Below are 23,241 nucleotides of genomic sequence, written 5' to 3'. Positions count from 1 at the left end.
GAAGTGAAGGAGAATTTGAAAAAGCGTGTCATTAATTATAATGAACATGTTGATGTACATAGAACAGTATAGGAATTTCAAATTGGTGATTTGATAATGACAAACGGAAGGAGAGGCTCCCACAAAGAACATATAATAAACTGAAGTGGAAAAAAATAGGCTCATATAAGATTCTGTGAAAGTTTTCATCAAATGCATCTCTGATTGATCTTTCACTAGGGTATTCAAATTTTACCGACATTTAATGTTGTTGATTTGCATAAATATTACAAAGTGGAAACTAGTGGACAGTACGAGATGCAATTAGAATTATCGAATGCACAAGAGTGGATGCATCAATTTTGTTAGAGAAGATTTTTTTACGAGATGATTTGTTTGAAGAAACGTGTAGTTGATGAAGCTTAATGTGTCAGTGCTTCAGATTTGATGAAGTATGAAATTCTAGTTCCAACATTGCCAAAATGTTAATGAGCTGCATGAAACATTTTCCTACCTAACATGATTGATGCGTGAGCATCCAAGATATGAGAATAAATAAATTTGTACAATTTTGGTTTGCAAATTTATTTAGTAAATTTTAAATATCTTCAACTCCTCTTTGCTTTTAATACATTTACTATTAGGTTAGAAACATAAAGAATATTATAAGCTAGTGAGGATAGAAAAATTAGCTTGGTGTGGAAAAAGAAGACAAAATATTAAAATGTCTAATGTAAGAGACAATGAATAAAAACTAAGAATCAAGGACTGTAAGAATGAAAGGGGGCACATAACAGATGAATAGGTGCTAGAGAATTTAAACACAATTGAAGAAAAGAAAAGTTTCTAGTGTGTAAGAAGAAAATGAAGAGAGAAAGAATGTGAAATAAAAGAAAATGTGCAAAACATAAGAGGGAAAGGTGAAAACAATGCACTTGAATAGCATAATAATAGAGAACAAAGAAATATATGAAGAGACCCATACTAGGAAAAAAAAAGAGTGAATAGTAATGTATGGGAATTAGGAGGATAATTTTGGACTTCATTTGTGTAGTAAGAAATAGAAGAAATTTGAAGATGATTAGTGAGAAATTAATGCAACGTAAGAATGGTGTAATGACAACAAAATGCATAGCTACCTATGGAAAGTTTAAATAAAAATAGAGCATATAATGTATTGTTGTCTATAGAAAGTATAAATAAACACAAAGAATATAATTTTGTTAGCTATGATACAACTAAGTTTTTTGGAAGAGTTTATTGTGTGATTACTACATATTTAATTGATTTAGCAAGACACATGAAATTTGTACTACATTACCTAACATGGTGTGTAAGGTGATAAAAAAGGCCATTACATAAAGAAGGAAATGACTACATAATAATAAAATCTATTTTGAATAATCTAGATTTATTACTAGTCAAGATTTCAAATTTATACTAAAAAAGTGTGAGTTATTAAAATAAACATTTTATTATAATAATAGAAATCATGTACTCTACAATTATTTTTCTATGTTCCAATCTATTTTTGTTCTCCCTTATAACATGTATTTTTATCCTTTTTAGCCCTTATTTAACTTAGTTTTGGTTTATCCCTTTGTGTTTCCCATTAGACCACTTATTTCCACCTTTTCCAAGTATTGGTTAGCTCTTAAGTAATGATTATTCACATTTCTTAGGTGTTAGTTATCTCCTTCAACAAACATTTAATGTTTTCTTATATCTTTCCATGTGTAATATACCCTTCCCATTTATTCTTTCATATGTAAAAACCCATAACTCTAGTTCACCTAAAATCACCACTATTCATATTAATTTCACCCCCTTAATATCATTTTTGCGATGTTTAAGTATCCTTGAGTGAATATTTAGTTCTACTTGAACTTTACTTTTTTATCTTTTAAAATTTAATGTTAGATTCTTTAATACCAATTTAAACTATTTTTGTTGGTCCCTTGATCAAAAATTTGTTGGAACCTTTCAAAAATATACAAATAGAGCATGTTTTAACCATTTTAAATATCATGTTCAAATTTCTCTAAGGTGTCATCATCAAAGGGAATATTGTAAACATCATCAAGCAAAAGGATGAAATTTTAAGTAGAACCATTTAAGAATAGAGTATTTTGTGGATCTCCCAAATCTTGGTCTAAACTATGTAATTATAATTATAATTATAACCCTAACCTTAACTCTAATTATAATTATAACCCTAACCTTAACCCTAATTATAATTATAACCCTAACCTTAATCCTAATTCTAACCCTAAACCTAATTTTAATTATAATCACTAATTATAATCTTTAACCCTAAGCTAATTATAAGTATAATCCTAACCCAAACCCTAACCCTAATCCTAATTATAGTTCTAACCCTAATCCTAACCCTAATTTTATTTATAATTAATAATTATAATCTTTAACTCTAACCCTAATTACAATGACTAAGGTTAACCCTAATCCTAAGTATAATACTAACCCTCATAACGCTCATTATAATCAAAACAATATAAATTAATAATAATAGTATATTATAATATTATTACACGAAATAAAAATAATAATAATAATAATTGCAATAATAATATTACATATTATTGCAACAAACATTAATAATATAATATTATATATTTCTATTTTGAATTTTTTATTGTTTAATAGGCTGAGAGATATCTTTCTAGAAGGACCTATTTTTAGCATGAATAAAGATACTGACCCTTAAAATAATAACCCGAATAAGTAAGAGACTTAAAATTTTAACTATTTCTAGAATGAATAAATACATTCTTTTAAAAAAAATTGGATATAGATGACACCCCAAAAGTCGTACAATAGAATGTAAAAATTAGCATAAAAACAATACCCATATAACGAAACAATTGAAATAGAAGTGAATTGATTAATTCTGTCATCCCCATGTTTGGGTTGAACTTCCGAGATTGATGAACACGCTCCATTTAATGTGATGGCGTGGCGTCCTTATCTTCCTAACGTTCCATATTCTTCTTTTATATTTCTGTGTGCTTAAATGTTGAAAATGGTGATGTTTTAAATCAGGTGGCAAACGACTATTCTGAGCTGAAGTGGTGTCTACTCACCCAACGCGATCGGACCAGTATATATCACACCTCTGTTTTTTCATAAATCAAACTCCAACTTTTTTCGATCACAATTCTCTCTTTACTGGGGAGCCTGTGCTGTTAGGATTCTCATTTTCTGTTTGTAAGTTGTCTGATTTACAGATAGCTCAACTGATTCAAACTAGTTTTTCTTTTTTAGATGAAGTGACATAGGATTTAAGGCATGTTGGGTTGCAGGTGCACTTGGTAAGGCTGTTATTATAGGCAGAGGTTGAAATTGCAGGAATTACAAATGACGATCACTATTCCAGGTAAAACGAATTTTCCTTAATGATATCGGATTTTTACATTACTATTTGTTGTGGGTTAGATTGTCTTCAGATCAACTTTAGAAAATCATGTAATGAATCACGAAATATGATTCAATCGAGAAAAAAAAAATTCAACCAATCTGATTAATTATAAATTTCTCAAGAGAGATCAAATTTCCTGTAATCGTTTGAAATGTAAGCCTATTTTGCCTGTTCTTGAGTTTGTAAAACCTTTATTTGACATTACAGAGCCCCTTCTTGGAGATGGTAAAACCCTTATTGATGAGAATCCTGATGAGGAAATTCCAATGGAACTGATTTTCGATGGCGGCTTTGTGACACCGGAAAGCAATGCATTTGGCCATGCTTTCAGGTGAATATGCTTTTCTGTTTCATTGGTTTAACTGTCTTTGTATTGTTATATCGCATTCCAATTGTTTTCTTCAACAGAGATTATCAAAAGGATAGCGAAAGACGGGCAATTGTGGAAGAGTTTTACAGGACTCAACACATTAACCAGACTTATGATTTTGTAAGTTGTTAAATTTCCTGACAAAATTGGATGGTCTTTCTGGTCTTACTCTGATCTGCATTGCACCTGTCCTCTTTATTGAAACGGTTATGATGGCAATATTGTTGGATGGTTAGTTTGTTTGTTGTATAACGTTTTGTTATTTGTTTCACTTTTGCAGGTTTTACGCAAGCGTGAAGAATATGGTAAGCTCGAGAGAGCTGTGGTGAGCATTTGGGAATGCTGTGAGCTGCTGAATGAGTTTGTAGATGAGTCTGATCCTGACCTTGACGAGCCCCAAATTGAGCATCTCCTCCAAACAGCAGAAGCCATTCGCAAAGATTATCCCAATGAAGATTGGCTTCATTTGACTGGACTCATTCATGGTATAAAATTTGATCCTGCTTAGATGCCAAGCCAATTCATAATATATTCTTACTTGTTATCCTTCCATTATTTTGCAAATACATGAAAGAAAAATATGGTGCCTACAGATTTGGGCAAGGTGCTACTTCATCCTAATTTTGGAGCTGAACCTCAATGGGCTGTTGTAGGTGAGCTGCACAACTGAAAAAAAACCCAACTGTAATTACCGGAAATAAGTTACATTCGAATCAAAGATGGACTGATCTATAAAGACCAGTAACTCAGTGATAGAGCACTGTGATTCTCTTAAAAGATTGTTATTATTATTGTAACTGCTTGATGCCTTGGACTGCATTGATTGCTAACAAATCTGAAATTTTAGGTGACTCTTTCCCTGTTGGATGTGCTTTCGATGAATCCATAGTTCATCACCAGGTTAATTTCTATTATTGGTTATTACTAAACTTTTCAGAAGATTTTCCTTTCAATTCAGAAACTCAAATCTCTTCTTGGTGAACAGTATTTTAAAGGTAACCCAGACTACTACAACACCAAATACAACACAAAGTATGGAGTTTATTCTGAGAAATGTGGACTTGAAAAGGTTATTATGTCATGGGGCCACGATGAATACATGCACATGGTATGTCTCAATTCTCTATATTAGCAAAATTTGTCTTATGTTAATTCATCTGCCATTGTTTAACAGCATGATCTGGGAAAACAGGTTGCAGAAATGAACAATACAACGTTACCCCCTGTTGCACTCTTTATCATCAGATTTCACTCTTTCTACGGTAAGCAATTCATCTATTTGGATATTCCTGAGCTACTGGCAGATATATTGTTTTAAATATAGTTTGATGATATATTTTGTATAACGTCACACTGTATGATTTGTTTTACTTATTTCAGCTCTGCATCGTGCTGGTGCTTACACCCATTTCATGGAGGAGGAGGATTACGAAATGCTGGAGTGGCTTAAAATATTCAAGTAAGGAGAAAAAAGTTCTTCTTTTCATGTCTTTTTTAAAGAATGTAATCTAAACGTGGAGATATTGTTATGTATGGTCTATAATTTTATGATTGTCTATGTCTACAGCAAATACGATTTATACAGTAAGAGTAAAGTAAGAGTTGATGTGGAAGCTGTGAAACCCTACTATCAGTCCCTCATCAAGAAGGTACTCTAAGCATTCATGACAACTCCCTCTATGTAATGCAGACAGATTGTATGCATTGTTAGTGACATGAATTTGTGACTTCTTTTTTGCAGTACTTTCCTGCTAAATTGAGATGGTGAATGAGAAAACCCAAGTTTAAGATTAGGTTTTAGTTGAAAGGTTTGCTGCCATGGCAGGTCATTTGTAAGGATCGTTGATCAGGCACAGTTTATTTTCTACAGTAAGAGTGAAGTATGAGTTGATGTTAGAATCCTTTTGCTGATTATTTATTGGATGATCTAGTAAGGAATGGTTTGGTGTCTTTTGAAAGTAGAAGCCAAGATGTATGACAGATAAACTATTTATTGAAATTGGGATGCGTATGAGAGGGAATTTATAATTAGAATGAGATTCATACTTAAAGAGTTGTAAAAGTCTATTGCTGTAAATTGGATTAGATTTCTCTATTCAATTTGTTTTAGTTGATGTGATTTAATTTTCTATTTTGTAAATCTTTAGTATTTATGGATTGAGTTTTGTTATTGATTGAACTATTTTATTTAGTCTAATCTCAGTTTTCTAATGCCATGAATGTGGCATGAATTAGGCTGATCAATTAAACTAGTCTTGGATTTAGTTGCATCACGTTGAATTAGGTTGATCAATTAAACTAGTCTATCCTCTACTATGTTGATATTTTGATCACGTTGCTTTGTCTTTCATACCTGCTTGAACATGTCTTGTTTGTAATTAAGCCCATTTTTAAAGAGCAATGTGTCACATACATGTCAAGCAAACTATGCCAGTGTAACATTATTGTACTGGCGCATGGTGTATTTGTGCTTAAATGCAAAAAAATAGCTTTTGAATGATCTTGAATCAAAGGAGTCTTTGTGAGATTCCTCTCTTTTCTCTTTCTTCATGGTTCATAATCACATAGGAAATGTTTTTTTAGCAATTTATTTCATGAATATCTTGTCTATTTATTTTACATTATTACCAATTTATGATATTTTTATAATTTATAAATATTTAAGATTAGATTAAAAAAAAATGAAGGTAAAATGTATCACCACATAACATCTTTGTGATTAAATAGTGGTTGTGATTATATTTGCCCTGGTTTAGTGTATGCATTCCAAATTATCTGTTGACTATTTATTTATTGGATAGTCTAGTTGGGAATGGTTTGGGTGCCTTTTTAAAGTAGAAGCAAACAAGTATGAGAAAGATAATGTAGTGTAAAAAGAAAGTGTTAAGTTCCCATTTGTACATTAATCTAGATTAAATATATAAAATCAAAATTAAATTAAATTAGATTTAAAATGGTTGATGTAGGACAAATAAAAGTATTTATTTAAATTGGGATGTATAATAGATTAGTCTAGTTGGGTAGTTTTTGATAGAGATGCTAAGTTTGTTGGCTATTTTTGGAGAACACTTTGGAAGAAGATGAAAACATATTTGAAGTTCAGTTCTACTTTTCACCCACAAATTGATGGACAGACAGAGCTAGTGAATAGAAATTTGGGAAATTTGTTGAGATGCTTAGTTGGAGTCAAAACCGGAAGTTGGGACTTGATTCTTGTACAAGCAGAGTTTGCCTACAATAATTAAGTAAACAAGAGTACCAAAAGAACACCTTTTGAGATTGTTACTGGATCACACCCTAGAGGCATATCAGAGTTGCAAGATATCAATAATAAAGATAAAAGGAGTGCAAAAGTAGAAGAATTTGTAGAGCATATGAAGACAATGCATACCCAGGTTAAACAACATTTGAAAGACATGAACATCAAGTATATGGAGAAAGCAAATGAGAAGAGGAGACATAAGGAATTTGAAGTTGGCGATGAGGTGATGGTATATCTGAGAAAAGAGAGATTCCCAGTTGGAACCTATAATAAGTTGCAGGTGAGGAAGTTTGCACCCTGTAAGATCTTGAAGAAATTCAGTTCCGAAAATGCATATGAAGCAGAGTTTCCGGATAGTTTGGGTATTTCACCTATATTCAGCATTGTAGATCTACATCAATATCATGAGACAAAATTTAGTGAGGACAGTGTAGAAGACTTGGAGAAGATGATACCCCAAAGGATACTAAATCAAATTGAAGACATTTTGGACAATAGGATTGGACATAGTACCTGAAGTAACCAATGCCGAGAGTATCTTGTGAAGTGGAAAGACAGACCAGTTGAAGATTCATGGATTTCTCAGGTAGAGGTAGACCATCTTGGCTTTCCTCTGACCCCAGTAAAGTGAGGGAATCACTTTTTCAACAACCCCGGATGTTTGATGCGGGAGGATCCCTGGTTCATGGCAATCTTGCATCAACCAAAAACATTTTATTTTTCAGTTTATTTCCTATTTTGTAGTTTTAGCATTTCTTTCTGTGTTCCTTTGAATTTTCTCACCAGATCTTGTGGAGCTAGATTTTGATTTTGGACTTGTTCATCTACCTTATCCTAAGTCCGACGGACGTTTGGATCTTTTTCCAGCTAGTTATCGCTTTCAGAATTTGGGATAGTTTTGTGGCTTAGAACATTGAAACCACTTGGACCTATTTCCTATTTGGCAGATCTTGCGGATCATTTTCATAGCTTGTAGAGCTTTAGTTTGTTGTTTCCAACATTCGTGTGGCTGACCTTCCCTTGGGTCTGCACTTCATTATATGGATTTTCCAGAGAGATCTATTTGGTGGAGGTTGACCTTGTTGTTTTATATGTTTCATCTTGTTCATAAGCATTTGTTTCATCTTGGGCCGACACGAATCATTCTTGATCATATAAATCAATGTAATTGAGCATGCAGAAGAATTCATCAGGACATAGAAGAATAATCTTAAGGTTAGGAGGTTTGGAGTTGGCTCACATTCTTTCTTGAGCCCAAATGTTGCATAACACACATCTTTTGTACTCAGGCTTGTGAGATGACTCTTGTGATCCCACATGTTGTCGGCAGTTTGTAACTAATTTTCATCAAATATTTATAGCATGTTTATCCATTGCCTCCACATCACATTGAGTTGTTTCTATTGTGTAACTATTTCTACACAATCCGGACTGTTCTCTTTTAGGACTCTCCCATCGTGACTGCACCAATATTAAAGAATAAAGTGTCATGAAAGTGGCAAGAAATATATGCAAGTGCAAAATTATTTTACTCATCCCTACTTGTAAAAATATATCTTTAAAATCCTTTTGAAAATGTTGTACTTGTGCTTAATAGATTTTGAATTCTCTTGATGTTAAAAATAAGCTAAAGAAGGCTTGCAATATTAAATTCTTTATGTGATTGCAAATATAAAATATTAGATTACCAAATTCAAATCAATAAACCATAGAGAGAAAATTTGTACAGAGAAATCCTTTCAAGAAAAAATTACAAAATAGAATGAGGGAAAGTATATTATTAATCTATAGTGAGACATGTACAAGAATACACTTCACCACTCCCACATTAGAAGCAACATATTACATGCAAATAATCCAATACAAAACCATTACTCCATGGCTCCACTTTATAACAAATTGAAAGAGGGAAAACCATAGTGGTAATCCAAAAAAAGAGGGAGAAAACCACTTGCAAAAACCCAAGTCTAGGATGATGGACAATCAAGAGACATAAAAAAATATTATGTTCCTTCACATGGCTCCAACATGGGTGCCTAACCCATGGCCACTCAAATATTTATCTTTTCAGATGCTTTATAATTTATCGATGACTCTTCAAATCTATTAATAGGTGACCTTTCATCTTCCATTCTTGAGCGCCCTAAGCATGACTATTCAAATCCCCAAAATTTGATGCCTTTGAGGGGATCTTATCCATTTTTTCTTATCCCCGTAACTAACACATGTTCACCTCTTGAAAATACAATTACATTTTGGCATATAATACATATACTTAATATTTTTCTTCTCATCTCCTATAGGGTACAATCCAAAGAATATGGAGACACATGAATGACATGGGCCTAGAAGGTTAATGTCACACCTTATCCTAATATTCTCCCTCTTGACATTATAGATTTTGTTATAGTAACAATAGGGAGGGTCCTCAAAGAGAATAGTTTGGATCATGTAGCAAGAGAGGTTAGGAGGTTTGAAGTTGGCTCACATTCTAGCTTGAGCCCAGATATTGTAATGAGAAACTATGTAATCAAGCATGTGTGTCGAATCTTGTGAGTCTGCATGTTGTCCGTAGATTGTAATTGATTTTCATGATATCATTCAGTATTTTATGCATTACCTTCATCACATTGTGTTTCTTCTTTTGTGTTAACTCTTGTTGCACGATCCGAACTGTTCTCTTTGAGGACCCTCCCTCGTATGACTACACCACATTTAAATTACACCCAAGAGATACAAAAAATAAAATCAAGTACAGTGACCAAGTCCCATGGCCTTCATGCACCACAAGAACTTTTTTGTAGTTACTGGCTTCATAAGAGAATCTGTAAAATTATCCAAAGTGTCAACATTATCTATCAAGAAGTAACCATTCTCAACCATTTATCACATATAGTGATACTAAACATCAACATTATTAGTATGAGCATGATACATAGGATTCTTGGTGCCAAATAAACAACACTTTAACTGTCACATACAATCACCATAGTCTTGCAATAAAAAAAATGCTATTACCAAGTCTTTGTAGCCATACTACCTCCTTATAGGCATGTGTAGAACTCATACTCTAATTTAGTGGTGAAAAAAGTAATTGTAGGATGCCTCTTTCTCATTAAACTCACCACTCCTCCAAACAAAGTAAATACATGTCCAATCCAAGTCACTAGCCCAATTGGAATTTAAAAATATTGTATGTCAAATGACATAATCACATCATCAGTATCATGATAAACCAAATAGTAATCAAAAGTTCCTCACAAATATCTAAACAACCTCTTAACAAAATTCCAATTCTCTCTAGTAGGATTAGTTGTCAACTTGATAAGAACTCCTATTGCTTAGGCTATATTTGGTCTAGTGTAAACCATTGCATACATTAAAATGCCAATGGAACTAGCATAACTTGAAGCTTGGACATATTCTCAAAATCATCATCAGAACTTAGACACATGTCTAAACTCAACTTAGTACCAAGCATAAATGGAATACTAATTGGATTACAATCATCCATATTAAATATTTATAAAATAATATAAACATACTTTGTCTTAACCAAAGTTTTTTGTAACCCCAATCTCTATCAATTATCCAAAGAATATATTTTGTAGCACCCAAGTCCTTCCTATCAAATGTGTTGAAATATAAGCCTTGATTTGTCTAGTCGTCACCTTTCTATTACTGACAAACATGTCATCAACATAGAAGACAATATTTAGTATCTAATCACCAATTTTCTTAATATAAACACAATGATCCTCCTCACTTCTCATAAAACTCAAATTCAATGAGAAAGCATCAAAATTATGGTACCACATCCTAGGTGACTATTTCAAACCATACAAAGATCTCTTAACCTGAAAAATACTTATTCTTTTCCTTTTACACAAATCCATCAGGCTATCACATAAATTTCCTCCTCAAGATCCCCATGCAAGGAATTAGTTTTAATATCCATTTTATCTATCACAAAATCATAAGAAGTATCAATAGATAATAAAAATATAATATAATTCAATTCAGCAACAAGAGAGATAATTTCATCAAGTTGAACTCCATGCTTTGGGAGTTTCCTTTGGCCACTAGTTTGACCTTGTATTGCTCGAACAGATCGTTTGCTCCAAATTTCTTTTTAAATACACACTTGCATCCAATGGGATTCCTTCCTTTGGAAAATTGATAAGATCCTAGGTGTCATAACTATCTAAGGCCATCCTCCTCCTCCTGCATGGCCTACATCCAAGATTCACTTTCCTCTAAAGAGAAAACCTCCCTAGGAGATCTAGGTCCATCATCAATACTCAATAAAGATAATACACAATGTAAATTACATGTGCTATATCTATCAACTAGATTTTGTTGCCTTGTGGAAATACTTAAGGTAGGAGTAGTGGGCCCTACCTATCCATCTTTAGGTTTGTGTGTTCATCTTGCACATCATTTAAACTCTCTGAACTCTCTTCTTCTTATCCATCCTTAGCTCCATCTAACTATTCTTCCCAATGTGCATCCTCTTTCTTCTTAATCTTTGTTTCAAAGTACACTATCTTTGTCTTATCTTTCTCCTTTGGTTTTTCTTCACATAAGTGAGCTCTAAGCTCCATAAAAATAAAATATCTATAAAATTGATCATTTTACATGTTAAGTAATTCCAAAGCTTATAACCTTTTACATTCTCATTGCATCCCATGAAGATGTATTTATGATCTTTTGGATCTTTTTTAGATTGCTTCTCTTAAGTAACATGAATAAAAGACTCACAACTAAATACCCTTAAGAGTGAAACCAAAATATATCTACCTGTCCACACTTCATAAGGAGTTTTGTCAACAAGAGATGAACAATGAGGTATATTTATCAAATAGCAAGAAATATTGACAACTTACACCGAATATAATCTATCAATATTAGCACCACTAAAAATGCTCCTATCTCTTTCCATCAAGGTTTGGTTCGTTCTTTTTCCACACCATTTTGTTGGGGAGTATAAGAAGTAGTATTCTTCCAAACAAAACCTGCACACTTAAGGAACCCATCAAATTCTTTGTAACAATATCTGCCCCATTGTCAATTCTTAACAATTTTGCCTTATACTTTGATTGCTTCTCAACTTAGGCCATAAATTCCTTAAACTTAGTAAAAAGTTCACATTTAGAATGCATAAAATAAACCCATGTGTATAACTTGAGACATCATCAATGAACGAAACATTTTATCGAGATTTACCTAAAGAATCAACATCCTCTACACCAGATACATCCTAAAATTTTATTATAACCATTCTAGTAGTTAGTTAATCTTACATTTCATAATAAAATTTGATAAATTAAATTTGAACTTGTTGAAATTTACCTAGCTCTTAATACTAAATGTTTCACTCAACAAAAATTCTACCATGACCATCCAATCCACTACAAATATATCCTAGCCATGTTCATCCTAACTAACCTCTATATCATAAACATATAAAGACCCACATGACTAGCATACATGAGATGAAACTAAACACTTGGAAGAATCTACCACATCACCTTGTATTAGAGGCCTAGTGTGTTGTATAAGGGCCTGAGTGAGTGAGCTAATGGAATCTAAGGTCTCCATGTCAACACTTTGTTATGCACACATATATACTAAGAGGGGTGGTTAATCAATATATTTCAATTTTAACTTCAAAACCAAGGAAACTTTTAAACCATTACTAAATCTCACAATATCATCAAAAAAATTATGAAGTGACAAGAACATTCACACATCAAAGCATGAGAACACCTAATTTACGTAGAAACCTTGATAAAAAAAACCCCAATGAGAAAAGATAATTAGATATCCTACTCAAATCCATCCTCATAAAATAATGATAAACTTTCAATGATTTTGTATACACCAATCCATAAAAAATTTAACTTAAGATGGAGACACAAGCCTTGATCTAATTTACAGGAACCAACCTACATGAAACACCAATCACCTAGTCCAAAGAGCTAAGAACCAACATAGATAATGAATCACCGACATCAACAATAATTGAGATACAAAAATATATATCATATGGACCATCCAAACTTAGCCTTCATCATCTATCTAATTTAATTTTCTTTATAATACCCTCAATGTGTGTATATGGTATGCATCATAGTTCACACACTTCATCACATTTGTACTACTCTTTATTGAGTATACAACTTGCAAAACATTTGCCACATTAATCACACATTTGAATGGAACTAATTGGCACTATACATGCATTCCAATATAAAAGTTGCTTGGATATACTATCCAAACCCCACCTCACAAAATAATAATAAACATAAAATGATTTTACAAGCACCAACACACAAAAAAATTCTAACCTAAGATGGAGACACTAATCCCCAATCTAATTCGTAGGCACCAACCTATAAGAGACACCAATTCTCTAATCCAAAGAATTGCATACCAACTTAGATAATGAGGCACCGACCTCAAATATAATTGAGATACAAAATATATATCATGTGGACCTTCCAAACTCAACCTTTGTCATCTTTCTGATTTGATATGCTTCAAAATACTCTCATTGTATGTATTTGATTTGCATCATAGTTTTTACGCTTCATCACATTAGTATAACTCTTTATTGAGTATACAACTTGCACAGCTTATGCCACAATAACCATATATTGTAGTGGAACTAATTCACATTATATATGCTTTTCGATATTAATTACACATTCAAGGCATCCAAGAAATTATTTACAATATATGCAAGTCAACCAAGGGTACAATCCTTTAACCATACATGTAGCCGACTTGATCCTAAAGCCAACACACTACACCAAGAGTTTGATCATGCTATGTTTTATCCAACATAAACTTAACTAGTCCTAGGATACCTTCACATGTCTCACATTATCTTCTCTAGAAGATCCAACAAAACCTTCTACACAAATAGTGAGCTAACACTATTCAAATATTTTGTCATCTCTAACTTTCTGAATACAGGAGCAATATCTCTGTAACTCTAGAATATATGTCTATGTATATCATTTCTTATCAAATCACAATCCATAATACTTCACCACATGGTCGACTATAGTATCATGAACATCAACAATACAACAAGATAGATGTACAATCACTTAACAAAAATTATTATAGAGTCACCATAGACACTTCCAGGCCATTGTAAGTACACTAGGCATACAATAACAACTTCAATACTAGTACATAATGATAACATCAAGAGAGCTATCCAATCATTACTAGATTCTATCCTTTGTTGTTCTCAAATACTCTAACATGACTTAATTACCTTGAAATCAGCAATCACTTGACACCTTGTGTTACATTCCTCCTTTTGATACTATTAATGATTTTTATTTGCATGGTATTTTGTTGTGAATTTATGTACATATGTGGGTTTACATCAGATAGTTAATTTTAAATGAGCTTATGTGAACGAACTGCTTACCTTTAAAGATTAATGACATGAGATTTATGTAAAAAAAAATTCAATGTACCAAAGATGATTATATTTTATGGACTAACTATAGTCATGGTTCTAAGCTAGATACAAGACAATCAACCTTGCCCTCTAGGAAGAGAGAGATTATCACTAGAGAGAGGAAAACAAAAATGGGAATTAAAAACGTTGTCATCTAGGTTGTCATGCGTAGGTCTAGTTGTTATGTGGACTTGTAAAGCTTGTTTCATCTTATTTCATTGAGGTACGTGTCAATGACCTATGTTGACCCTTGTATCTAAACCTAGACCTTAGTTTTGTTTGATTTATCCTATGTTTAGCTCTTTTCTCTTTTGACTAATTAATTACATATATATTTATCTTGACGATATTTTATTATTCATCTACACATATATGTGTGTATATTATTGTATATAAATGTACATATTTATACATATATGTATATGAGAATATACATACATGTGCATATACACATATATACAAGTCCATGCGTATACATATATTAATAATGATGTTGAACATTTTATTCAACTTATGGTTATATGAAATAAAGATCAAGGATTAAATTTACTTGGGCTATTTAATGCCAAGCCTAACACCTATAAGTTGAGGTTGTATGCCATAATATGCCAAATATATATGTATGTGTGTGGAGGGCTACTTTGAGTTGGCAACTTATTTCATATTTCATACTTTGATCACCTATGCCAAGGCCGATAACCACAAGCTTATTCCAAAATATCAATGATGTCATTGGTGTGAAAGGCTTGAAAATTTGAAAAGACATATATATCTTCATACTTCAGATTATGGAAATAATATTGTATTTCAAACTATAATTATTTTAGAGCTTGAAGGCTCAAATCGATGCAGGAATCAAGAACGAAATAGAGTTATTTTCTCACTACTTACTGAATTTGATGAAGAATGTTAATGTTAATCTCTCCTTATCCGATTGTTATAATACATTTGAAATTGGGTTGAAATGCTTAACTTGCATTTTGGATGTGATAAAAGATGACTTCTAACCATTTCTTGAAATGGAGAATTTGAATGTTCATGTGAGCTCACAAGATAGAACAAATGTATGGTATCTTTTGAAAACCATTTCTTGGTTAGAGAATGTGAATAATCATTTGGAATATGGAAATGCAAGTGAAATCTTTCTTTTGTTTGCATTTGAGAAGGAAGAAAGAACACCAATTTCTAAACGTTAAGTCACTTATGTGTTAAATAGCTTTTCTAAACGTTAAGTCAGGAAGCATAGAAATATTGTTCACAATAATTTTGATTAGTGTCTGTCCTTACCATAATATGGACATGTAAGCATAGTATTTGTAGGCTAAGTGTTTGCATAGTATGCAAAGAATGTAAATTATGTGTACATTTGAGAGTATGGAGTTGATGGAATATCAAGTTTAGAGGAAAAGGAACTGAAACATGAACCTATAGGATAACTACTAAGTTGTTTCGCTAATCTAGTCTTTTTCTTATTTCAAGAATGGTACTCATAATAAACCCTTGTGGTAACGAGATTCATTGAGCATAAAGAAGAAGTGAAGTCATGGTCTAGAAGTGAAACTGTCATGTACTTAGAAGATATTAATGAGTCAAACATGATCATTTATACACTCAATGACATTATAACTCACCTTGTCACAAGGGTGTGAAGGATGTTATTAATGGAAGATTCTCAACTTGAATTCCAAGTATGATATAGAGATGAATTTACATCTCCCTTATATGTTTTAATTGTTGTAAGAACTAATGGCAGTTGCTAAGGTTAGAAAATGCGATCATACATGACCAATGGTTCTACGAATACCTTATTTGTTTTGTGTCAATGAGTTAAACCTTAGGATATTTCAAGTACCCAAGTCAAGTATGGGTGAAGCAACATATCACTGCACTTTCTGTTAAGTGTTATAGTATAAGAACCTTTGGCCAAGGTGGCAAAAACATTTCCTTGTGTCTAGTTAGTTCACCATGTCCAAATGCGTAGTCTAGTCAGTTAGTCATGCATAGTTAGCAAGTGTCTATAATTGTATGATCGATTGGCTCTATATAGGATACAACACTAGACTCAGAAGGCAACCTTGACCAATTCTTTTTTTTGTTCCCTCATGAAGGGTAGGGCCACTTCTAGTAGGAAGTTGTGCAGGGAACCACCAAGTCTGTGGTTGGAGGAAAATCACTCGAATGATGCTCTCACTCATCTAGATTCACGCTGAGACTTGTGATACATCTTAGTCAATCCATATTATAAGAGACTCTAAACTCTCTCTCTACATGTTATATTATTTCATTGTTTAATTTGAATATGTGAAGTTATTCAATGAAATGAACATGTTAGATTCATACTTAAACTTATCATAACATTTCAAAAATATTCTTATGTATTACTTTTTACATTGTTATTACAAGTTGAAAAGTTATTTTAAATGCAAAAAAAAAAAATCATATCCAATTTACTAGCATCTTTTACTTATCTTGTGGATAAAACTAGTTACTTTTCATGTTAGGAGAAAAGACCATGTTACACCTTAACATCAATGAAAATATTATATTCAACACACACTCCTTCACAATGGAAGGAATAGTGACATGCTCCAAATCTAGTCTAGCCAGGGGTCTTGGTGCATAGTTTAGGGCACATTGTGCACCCACACTATCCTATTTGGAACCCCAACCCCTACCTTAAAAATAGTTAACTAGATGGTACAAAATTTACATTGTCAAACCAATACTGGTGGTTACAAATTCCATCATTGATTTAATGTGGAAACCATGGGAAAGTGGGGAGATATACAATGACATCATTTGAATGATTTGTAATTATTGAAAGATGTGTTTGGACCCGAATAAATGTTGAGAACTCCGAAATGGGGGGAAATGGAGACAATAAGAAGGCCTTGAAAAATAATGCACCCATAAAAGTAACACAATTTGTGCTCCAATATAGTCAATCAGATGTTATAAAATTTTCCTTTTAAAATAGATACTAGTGAATACAAATGCCACCACTAGTTTTATGTGGGAACGGGAAAGTGGGGAGAGAGGTGATGATATCCTTGACATGGATTATAGGCCCCATTAAATACAATTCTCCTACTAGAGCTTGGAATAATTGATATCAATTTTGGGAACCATATCAATCGAAACTACCTTCATGTATGCATCAAAAGTTTCAAAATCCTAATTAGAAAGGTAAAACTTGGCTTTATTTTCATTCCATAAAAAAAGACTCATTCTCAAGGCTTTGGAGAAGAGTCCTTGGAGGGTTAAAAATCATTTTTTGTGAAATCTCTAAGCACACACTCAAGGCAACCTTTTCGATAGGTGATCATTATCTTACAAAATGGGGGACCACCAAATATTCTACTAGTTGATGGAAAGTCTATTGCAGAATCCAAAACATTCTAGAAAATATAGGGTTTCATGGCTTGCCAAGGTATCCTAATACTTTTTATCACAAAGATTCCCTTAAATTGGTACCACATAATTCATAGTGATAAGGGTTTATAACCCAATCCCCTTCTAAGAAAGTCTTCTAGAATAATGGTTAAACCTATAATGCAATGCTAAACAAGGCTTTTTGTTATCTCTATTATCTTGAAGGGACTATCTATAATTCATCTAGTGCAAATAAACAAACCCTAGTGCTAGGTGGATAAAAGCCTCAAACCTCCAGAATCCTAGGCAACACTATGAAATTCCTTGTGACTTTTTAAGGAATCCCAATAGTTGCATGTAAGAGGCCTTAGAATGAGCCAAAAATAAAGAATAATAAAAATGTGTGGCCACAAGAAACTTGGAGCTAACCTAGAATTTTCATGTTAACTGGTTTTTAGATTCGATTATGTAGTTTTTATCGTCAACATTTTAAATCACACTCTATGATCCATCATTAGGATGAAGAGTGTTATATGAGAATAAATGAATTTGTTGTCAACCAAGATACTAAAAAGAAAAGAGTAGGATGGAATAGATTGTGAATGGCACAAGGATCAAGGAAGAGGAGAAATATCCCAATCTTCATCTTCCTTATCCCATCCACACCATCTTCCCTCCTACTCTCTTCTTTTTCATGTCTTGGTTTGAAACAAATTTAGTTATTCTTGTATAGCACTCTTCATTCTAATGATGGATCATATAGTGTGATCAAAAACATTTATGATAAAAAAAAAATTGCACAATTGAATCCAAAAACCAATTACCAACTTTAATGAATTGTGAAAAATTGATATCATTAACTAAAATTTCCCTACCAAAGAAAGGGGTTTATTAATTAATATAATATGTCATTATTTTTATTCTAGTAAGGACAAATTGTCACAAGGATACTGGTGAAGCCCAAAAGAAGAATGGGATGCCTATGAATCTAAAAAATTCTATGTGAGCAATCCATCTCCAACTAAAGGAGTCGAGCTAAAAAGACACTGGGAAATTATTTAAATAGCATTGAGTCTTATGCCTTTGAATGGTAGAACCAAAAATCCTCATAAAACATATCTAGGTATTTAAGAACCTATTTGATATTTTATCCTCTTCTAAGAGAGTGAGGAATTATTCATTTAGAAAGTGGCCATTAACAATTTGAGCTAAGGAATTAGGTAAAGCTATACTTTGACAAACCCTTTGTTGCAAATATGAGTTTATGTTGTCATTGATGTCAAACTTGTTGGTTTAAATGTATAACTTAGTAATATTTTTGGTCTAGATGTGGTCTAGTATAATGCAGTTACAATGGGTTAGTATTGTTATCATGGAGATGTGTGGAGCCTACTTGTGATTTCTTCAAAAGGTTTATAAAGATATATCATGATGGTTTTAGAGATTTGGTGTTGATTCATGAGATCCATAGTTGATATTCTGCTATCACTGGTTGTTCCAGTAACAGTTTACAGGAATGTGTTACATTCCTATGTTTGCTAGTATTTGGTGATGTGGCTCAATTATTTAGTGTTGTGGATTTTATTTTTTTATCTTGGATATCCACAGCTACTATTGGTGGTCTACATTGCATTTTGAGCAAGTTGTGTCAGTGTGTAGTAATAGTGTATCTTTTAGGGCCGGCCCATGATGTTTTTTTCCAAGAGGTTGCCTCTGGATGCATAGGAATTAATTTGGAATTGTTTGGAAGGTGTCATCATGGTGTAATGCATCACATGTTTCATTTTTCCTTTTATAATACATTGGAGATTGTTTTTGGGATGACTAAATTGTATTTATACATTACATCTAATTAGGTTTATCTAATTGATGTTATTGGGGTTGTGGATAGTATATAAAGGATGGACTCACTGTGTAGATAAATTTGAAGTGTGTATGTATTGTGAAAATCAAATGTGGAGCAGTACAAAGGTTCAAAAGTATAGAAAAGTAGCAATGAAGACAATTTCTGATGTGTTTTGAACAACGAACTGTGATCAACATTTTAGTGGATGTGGTTCTTTGTAGTTTAATCTTATTTATGTTAATCTATAAAAAGTTTTGTATCTTGCCCCTAAGAAGTGATATTCAATGTTTGCAAGTAATTATTGTATCTAGTGTGAGACACCTAACACTCCAAGAATGAAAGATTTGTTTTCTTTTTAAGTTTGTGTGCTATATTTGTGATGTAATAATGGACCAACCATTAAGGACTCAGTATAGCCATGATTGAGTTGTCCAAGTTTTGGTTTGAGTCAATTGTGCTTAGGATGCTGACAGCTTGAGAAGTGGGATGCTTAGGTAGTTCATAGGTAAAATACTCTAGATGAATGCATTCATGTATTAGGAGTCAATTGAGTTGTTTTTAGGTCCTCTAGGGTGTTTGAGGACCTTCAGGAGTCTTAAAATGCATTAGAATGCAAAATTGCATCCTAGAGCAAAAAGTTGTCAAAAGTTGTTGAGCAACATTTTGCAATTTCTTGCAAAATTTGCATTTTTGGTTATAGGCGTTAGGAAGTTGGTTGAACCAAATGAAACAAGTGGATATAAGAGATATTTGACTTCATTTTACGGGTTGGAGGATTGGAAATGCAAGAGAAAGTTTTTGATTTGGGAAGCAACCTTGTTTCCACCAATTTTGGACAATTTTTGTCTTATTTTCATTGTTTGTATGGTCCATTACGAACTAGATGGTGTAAATCCATTGCAATTCTGAGTATTCATTTTAGTTGTATTCTTTAAGGTTTATTTTCAAGTTTGATTGTCCTAAGTTGTAGAGATTTCTTCCATTCTTTGCAACTAGGAGCAAAACCCTTGCAAGTAGGGTTTAAGAGCAAGAAAATGGCTCTAACCTAGGCATTCTTTGATGGAACCTGTTGAAATCACTAAGAATTCTAGGTTAGGATCTATACATATCTTTATAATAGGGTGTGTGGTGTTTTAGGTCCAAGAAGAGGAAAAACAATGAAGCCCTAGGCTCACCGTTGGGAGTAGGTGAGTTAGGACAGTAAGAAAAGTGTGAATTATGAGCACATGGGGATTGGTGCAGGACCAAGTGGCACATGAATGGAAATCCCTCTGAGTTCCCTTCAATTTTCCCAAATTTTTTGGAGCAGGAGATTTGATTGGTGAAGATTTTTTGACCCATCTTGCCAAGTCACCGGTTAGGCCTAAAACCCTTCAAAATAATGCAGCATTGGAAACCCCACTTGTACGGATAACCCAGATGCAATTTTCTAGTATTGTCTAAAAATTGCAAAAGGGTACTCAAATCCATGATTTATTTCTAGGATTATTTGGGAATTTTTCAAATTAAGACCCTAAAACCGCCTAGGAAGGGATAATGCAATTAGGCCTATTTAGGTGTCGATAGAGACCTAGAAGGGTTAGGAAGCCAAGGCGGTGGATTTGGTGAACCTTAAACCTCAAAAAATATTGAAGACACCTTGTAGATGCATTGTGAAACCATAGGAAGTGGTTGTGTGTTAAGATCCTTGTAGGAGTGGTTGGAGCCCAGGAGAGGAGTGTGTGGGAAACTGAGGTGGCAACCTCAAGTGGTGGAGTTGATTGTCCAGAAACCATTGTCTATACCTAGGAGGCAATTCAAGAAGGTTCAGACCTTGGAGGTCTCATTATCATAACCCCTGCCAAGTACCATAGGAAGGACTTGAGTAGTTGTAGGGTTGAGTAGGACAAGTCACTCAAGAAGGTGTAACAAACAAGGTTCCAAGACTCTCTGCATCAGTATCTTTCCCTAAGGTTGTGTGCCTTATTATTCCAAGTCGTCTCAGGGGCAATGAGGTCTTTGGCCTCTAGTGTAAACATCGTAACTTGATTATCATATAGTGAGATAGTTCTCACTATGTTTTTTCCTAGTTTGCATTTTCCACGTAAAAATCTTGGTGGTCATGTGTGGTTGCTTTTGCGGTTTCAAGTATTTAATTCCATGCATATGGTATATGGAATGAATGTTAAGTAAAAGGTTAAATCAGATCAAGTTCTAATATATGCATATTCATCCCCCCACTCAACATCTGGTAGTGTTCAACAATTGATATTAGGGTAAGATTCTTGAAGTTATAGCCTAAAAATTGAAGTAGATCCAATATTTGAACACTAAATGTTTAATTATGAAAGAGATTTGGATCTCATGGAGAAAAATGAATGGGACATTGATGTTGTGGTAGACATGGATGGAGAATTGAGGCATTCTCTAGCAGATATGGATGAAAGCATAAGAGAAAATTTCCTCTTATGAAGCTACTTGATGAAGGAAGGAAGGTCACGATGATCTTGAAACAAAGCTACATGACAAATCTCGAGAATGCACAAAACTTGAAGTAGAAGTGAACATATTGAGAAAAGAGTTGAAAGAAAAAAAAGAACAAATTGACAAAGGCTTTGAAGCTTAAAGGTGGTAGTGAAGTGCTTGATGTGATGTTGAGTGCTCAAAATAGAAATAAACATAGAGGTGGACTTGGCTTTGAAAAGGGTGAAAGCTCTAAGACTCTCAATAAAGAGGATAAAGGAAAGAAAAATTTCAAGGATGAATTTATGAAAACTAATGAATATCAAAAGAATTTCATTCCAGTCTGAAACAAGAAGAGTTTTAGGAAGACTCCTACTCAAACTAGGTATTCATCATCCTTTATTCATAGTTATTTTTAATGCAATAATTTTTGACATAGAGCTAGTGAATTTTGAAGGTAGATCAGATCTCAATCATTTAATGGTCAAATCTACTCTTGTAATAAGTTTGAACACAAAGAAAATGAGTGCAAAAGTAGGATGGTATGGAATGGATATGTGAATAAAAACTATGGTAGAAGTCTTTAGAAATTCAATGGATATTGTTATGCATGCAACAAGTTTGGGGTACCACAAGGCTATTGAATGCAGGTCTAATCTCAAAAGAAGTAGCTTTGCAACAAAGTTCAACTTATTATAACTGCAATTAATTAGGACACATTGTTGGGTTTTGCAGAGGGAAGAGTGAGAAGACTATTGGTCTGGTAAAGAACATTGATATCAATGAAGAAAAGGAGAAGATGAAGATGACATGGGTGATCAAATCCTATGAGAAGGTGGAAGAAATGACTGAGGATGAGTCCACATGTATTTGTGGTACAAATTGCTCTTTTGGTCACTAGAAAATTTCACATTATCTGAGGGGGAGAAATAATTGAAGATCTTATGGACCCCCTTACGATTTGGATGCTGAATTATTTTCAACATTGCAGAGGTTGTAAATATATATATAATTCTCGATAGTCAACACAAAGTTGTCATGTCCCATCCTT

At 33.1% G+C, this 23,241-nt stretch overlaps 1 protein-coding gene across 1 annotated transcript; it reads left to right on the top strand.

Annotated features, from left to right (window-relative positions):
• The first annotated feature begins 3,056 nt into the window (after positions 1-3,056).
• LOC131048068 (probable inositol oxygenase) lies at positions 3,057-5,813 on the top strand. The gene is made up of 12 exons (XM_057981918.1): positions 3,057-3,204; positions 3,300-3,373; positions 3,623-3,746; positions 3,824-3,905; positions 4,066-4,270; positions 4,379-4,438; positions 4,633-4,685; positions 4,771-4,893; positions 4,978-5,047; positions 5,166-5,244; positions 5,353-5,434; positions 5,527-5,813. Exons 2-12 carry the CDS (start codon positions 3,355-3,357, stop codon positions 5,551-5,553), a joined length of 924 nt encoding a protein of 307 aa, XP_057837901.1. The 5' UTR covers positions 3,057-3,204; positions 3,300-3,354; the 3' UTR covers positions 5,554-5,813.
• Positions 5,814-23,241: the final 17,428 nt, after the last annotated feature.

Source organism: Cryptomeria japonica, chromosome 6 (assembly GCF_030272615.1).
Source record: "Cryptomeria japonica chromosome 6, Sugi_1.0, whole genome shotgun sequence".
Classification (NCBI taxonomy): domain Eukaryota; kingdom Viridiplantae; phylum Streptophyta; class Pinopsida; order Cupressales; family Cupressaceae; genus Cryptomeria; species Cryptomeria japonica.
Note: the sequence above shows the minus strand (reverse complement) of the source record. Positions and strands in the feature narration are given on the sequence as shown.

Bases quoted from the DNA above. Each gene is read 5' to 3' on its own strand.
- LOC131048068 (XM_057981918.1), top strand. The intron at 4,271-4,378 runs GTATAAAATTTG...TGGTGCCTACAG, and splicing joins TTTGACTGGACTCATTCATG to ATTTGGGCAAGGTGCTACTT. The intron at 4,439-4,632 runs GTGAGCTGCACA...CTGAAATTTTAG, and splicing joins ACCTCAATGGGCTGTTGTAG to GTGACTCTTTCCCTGTTGGA.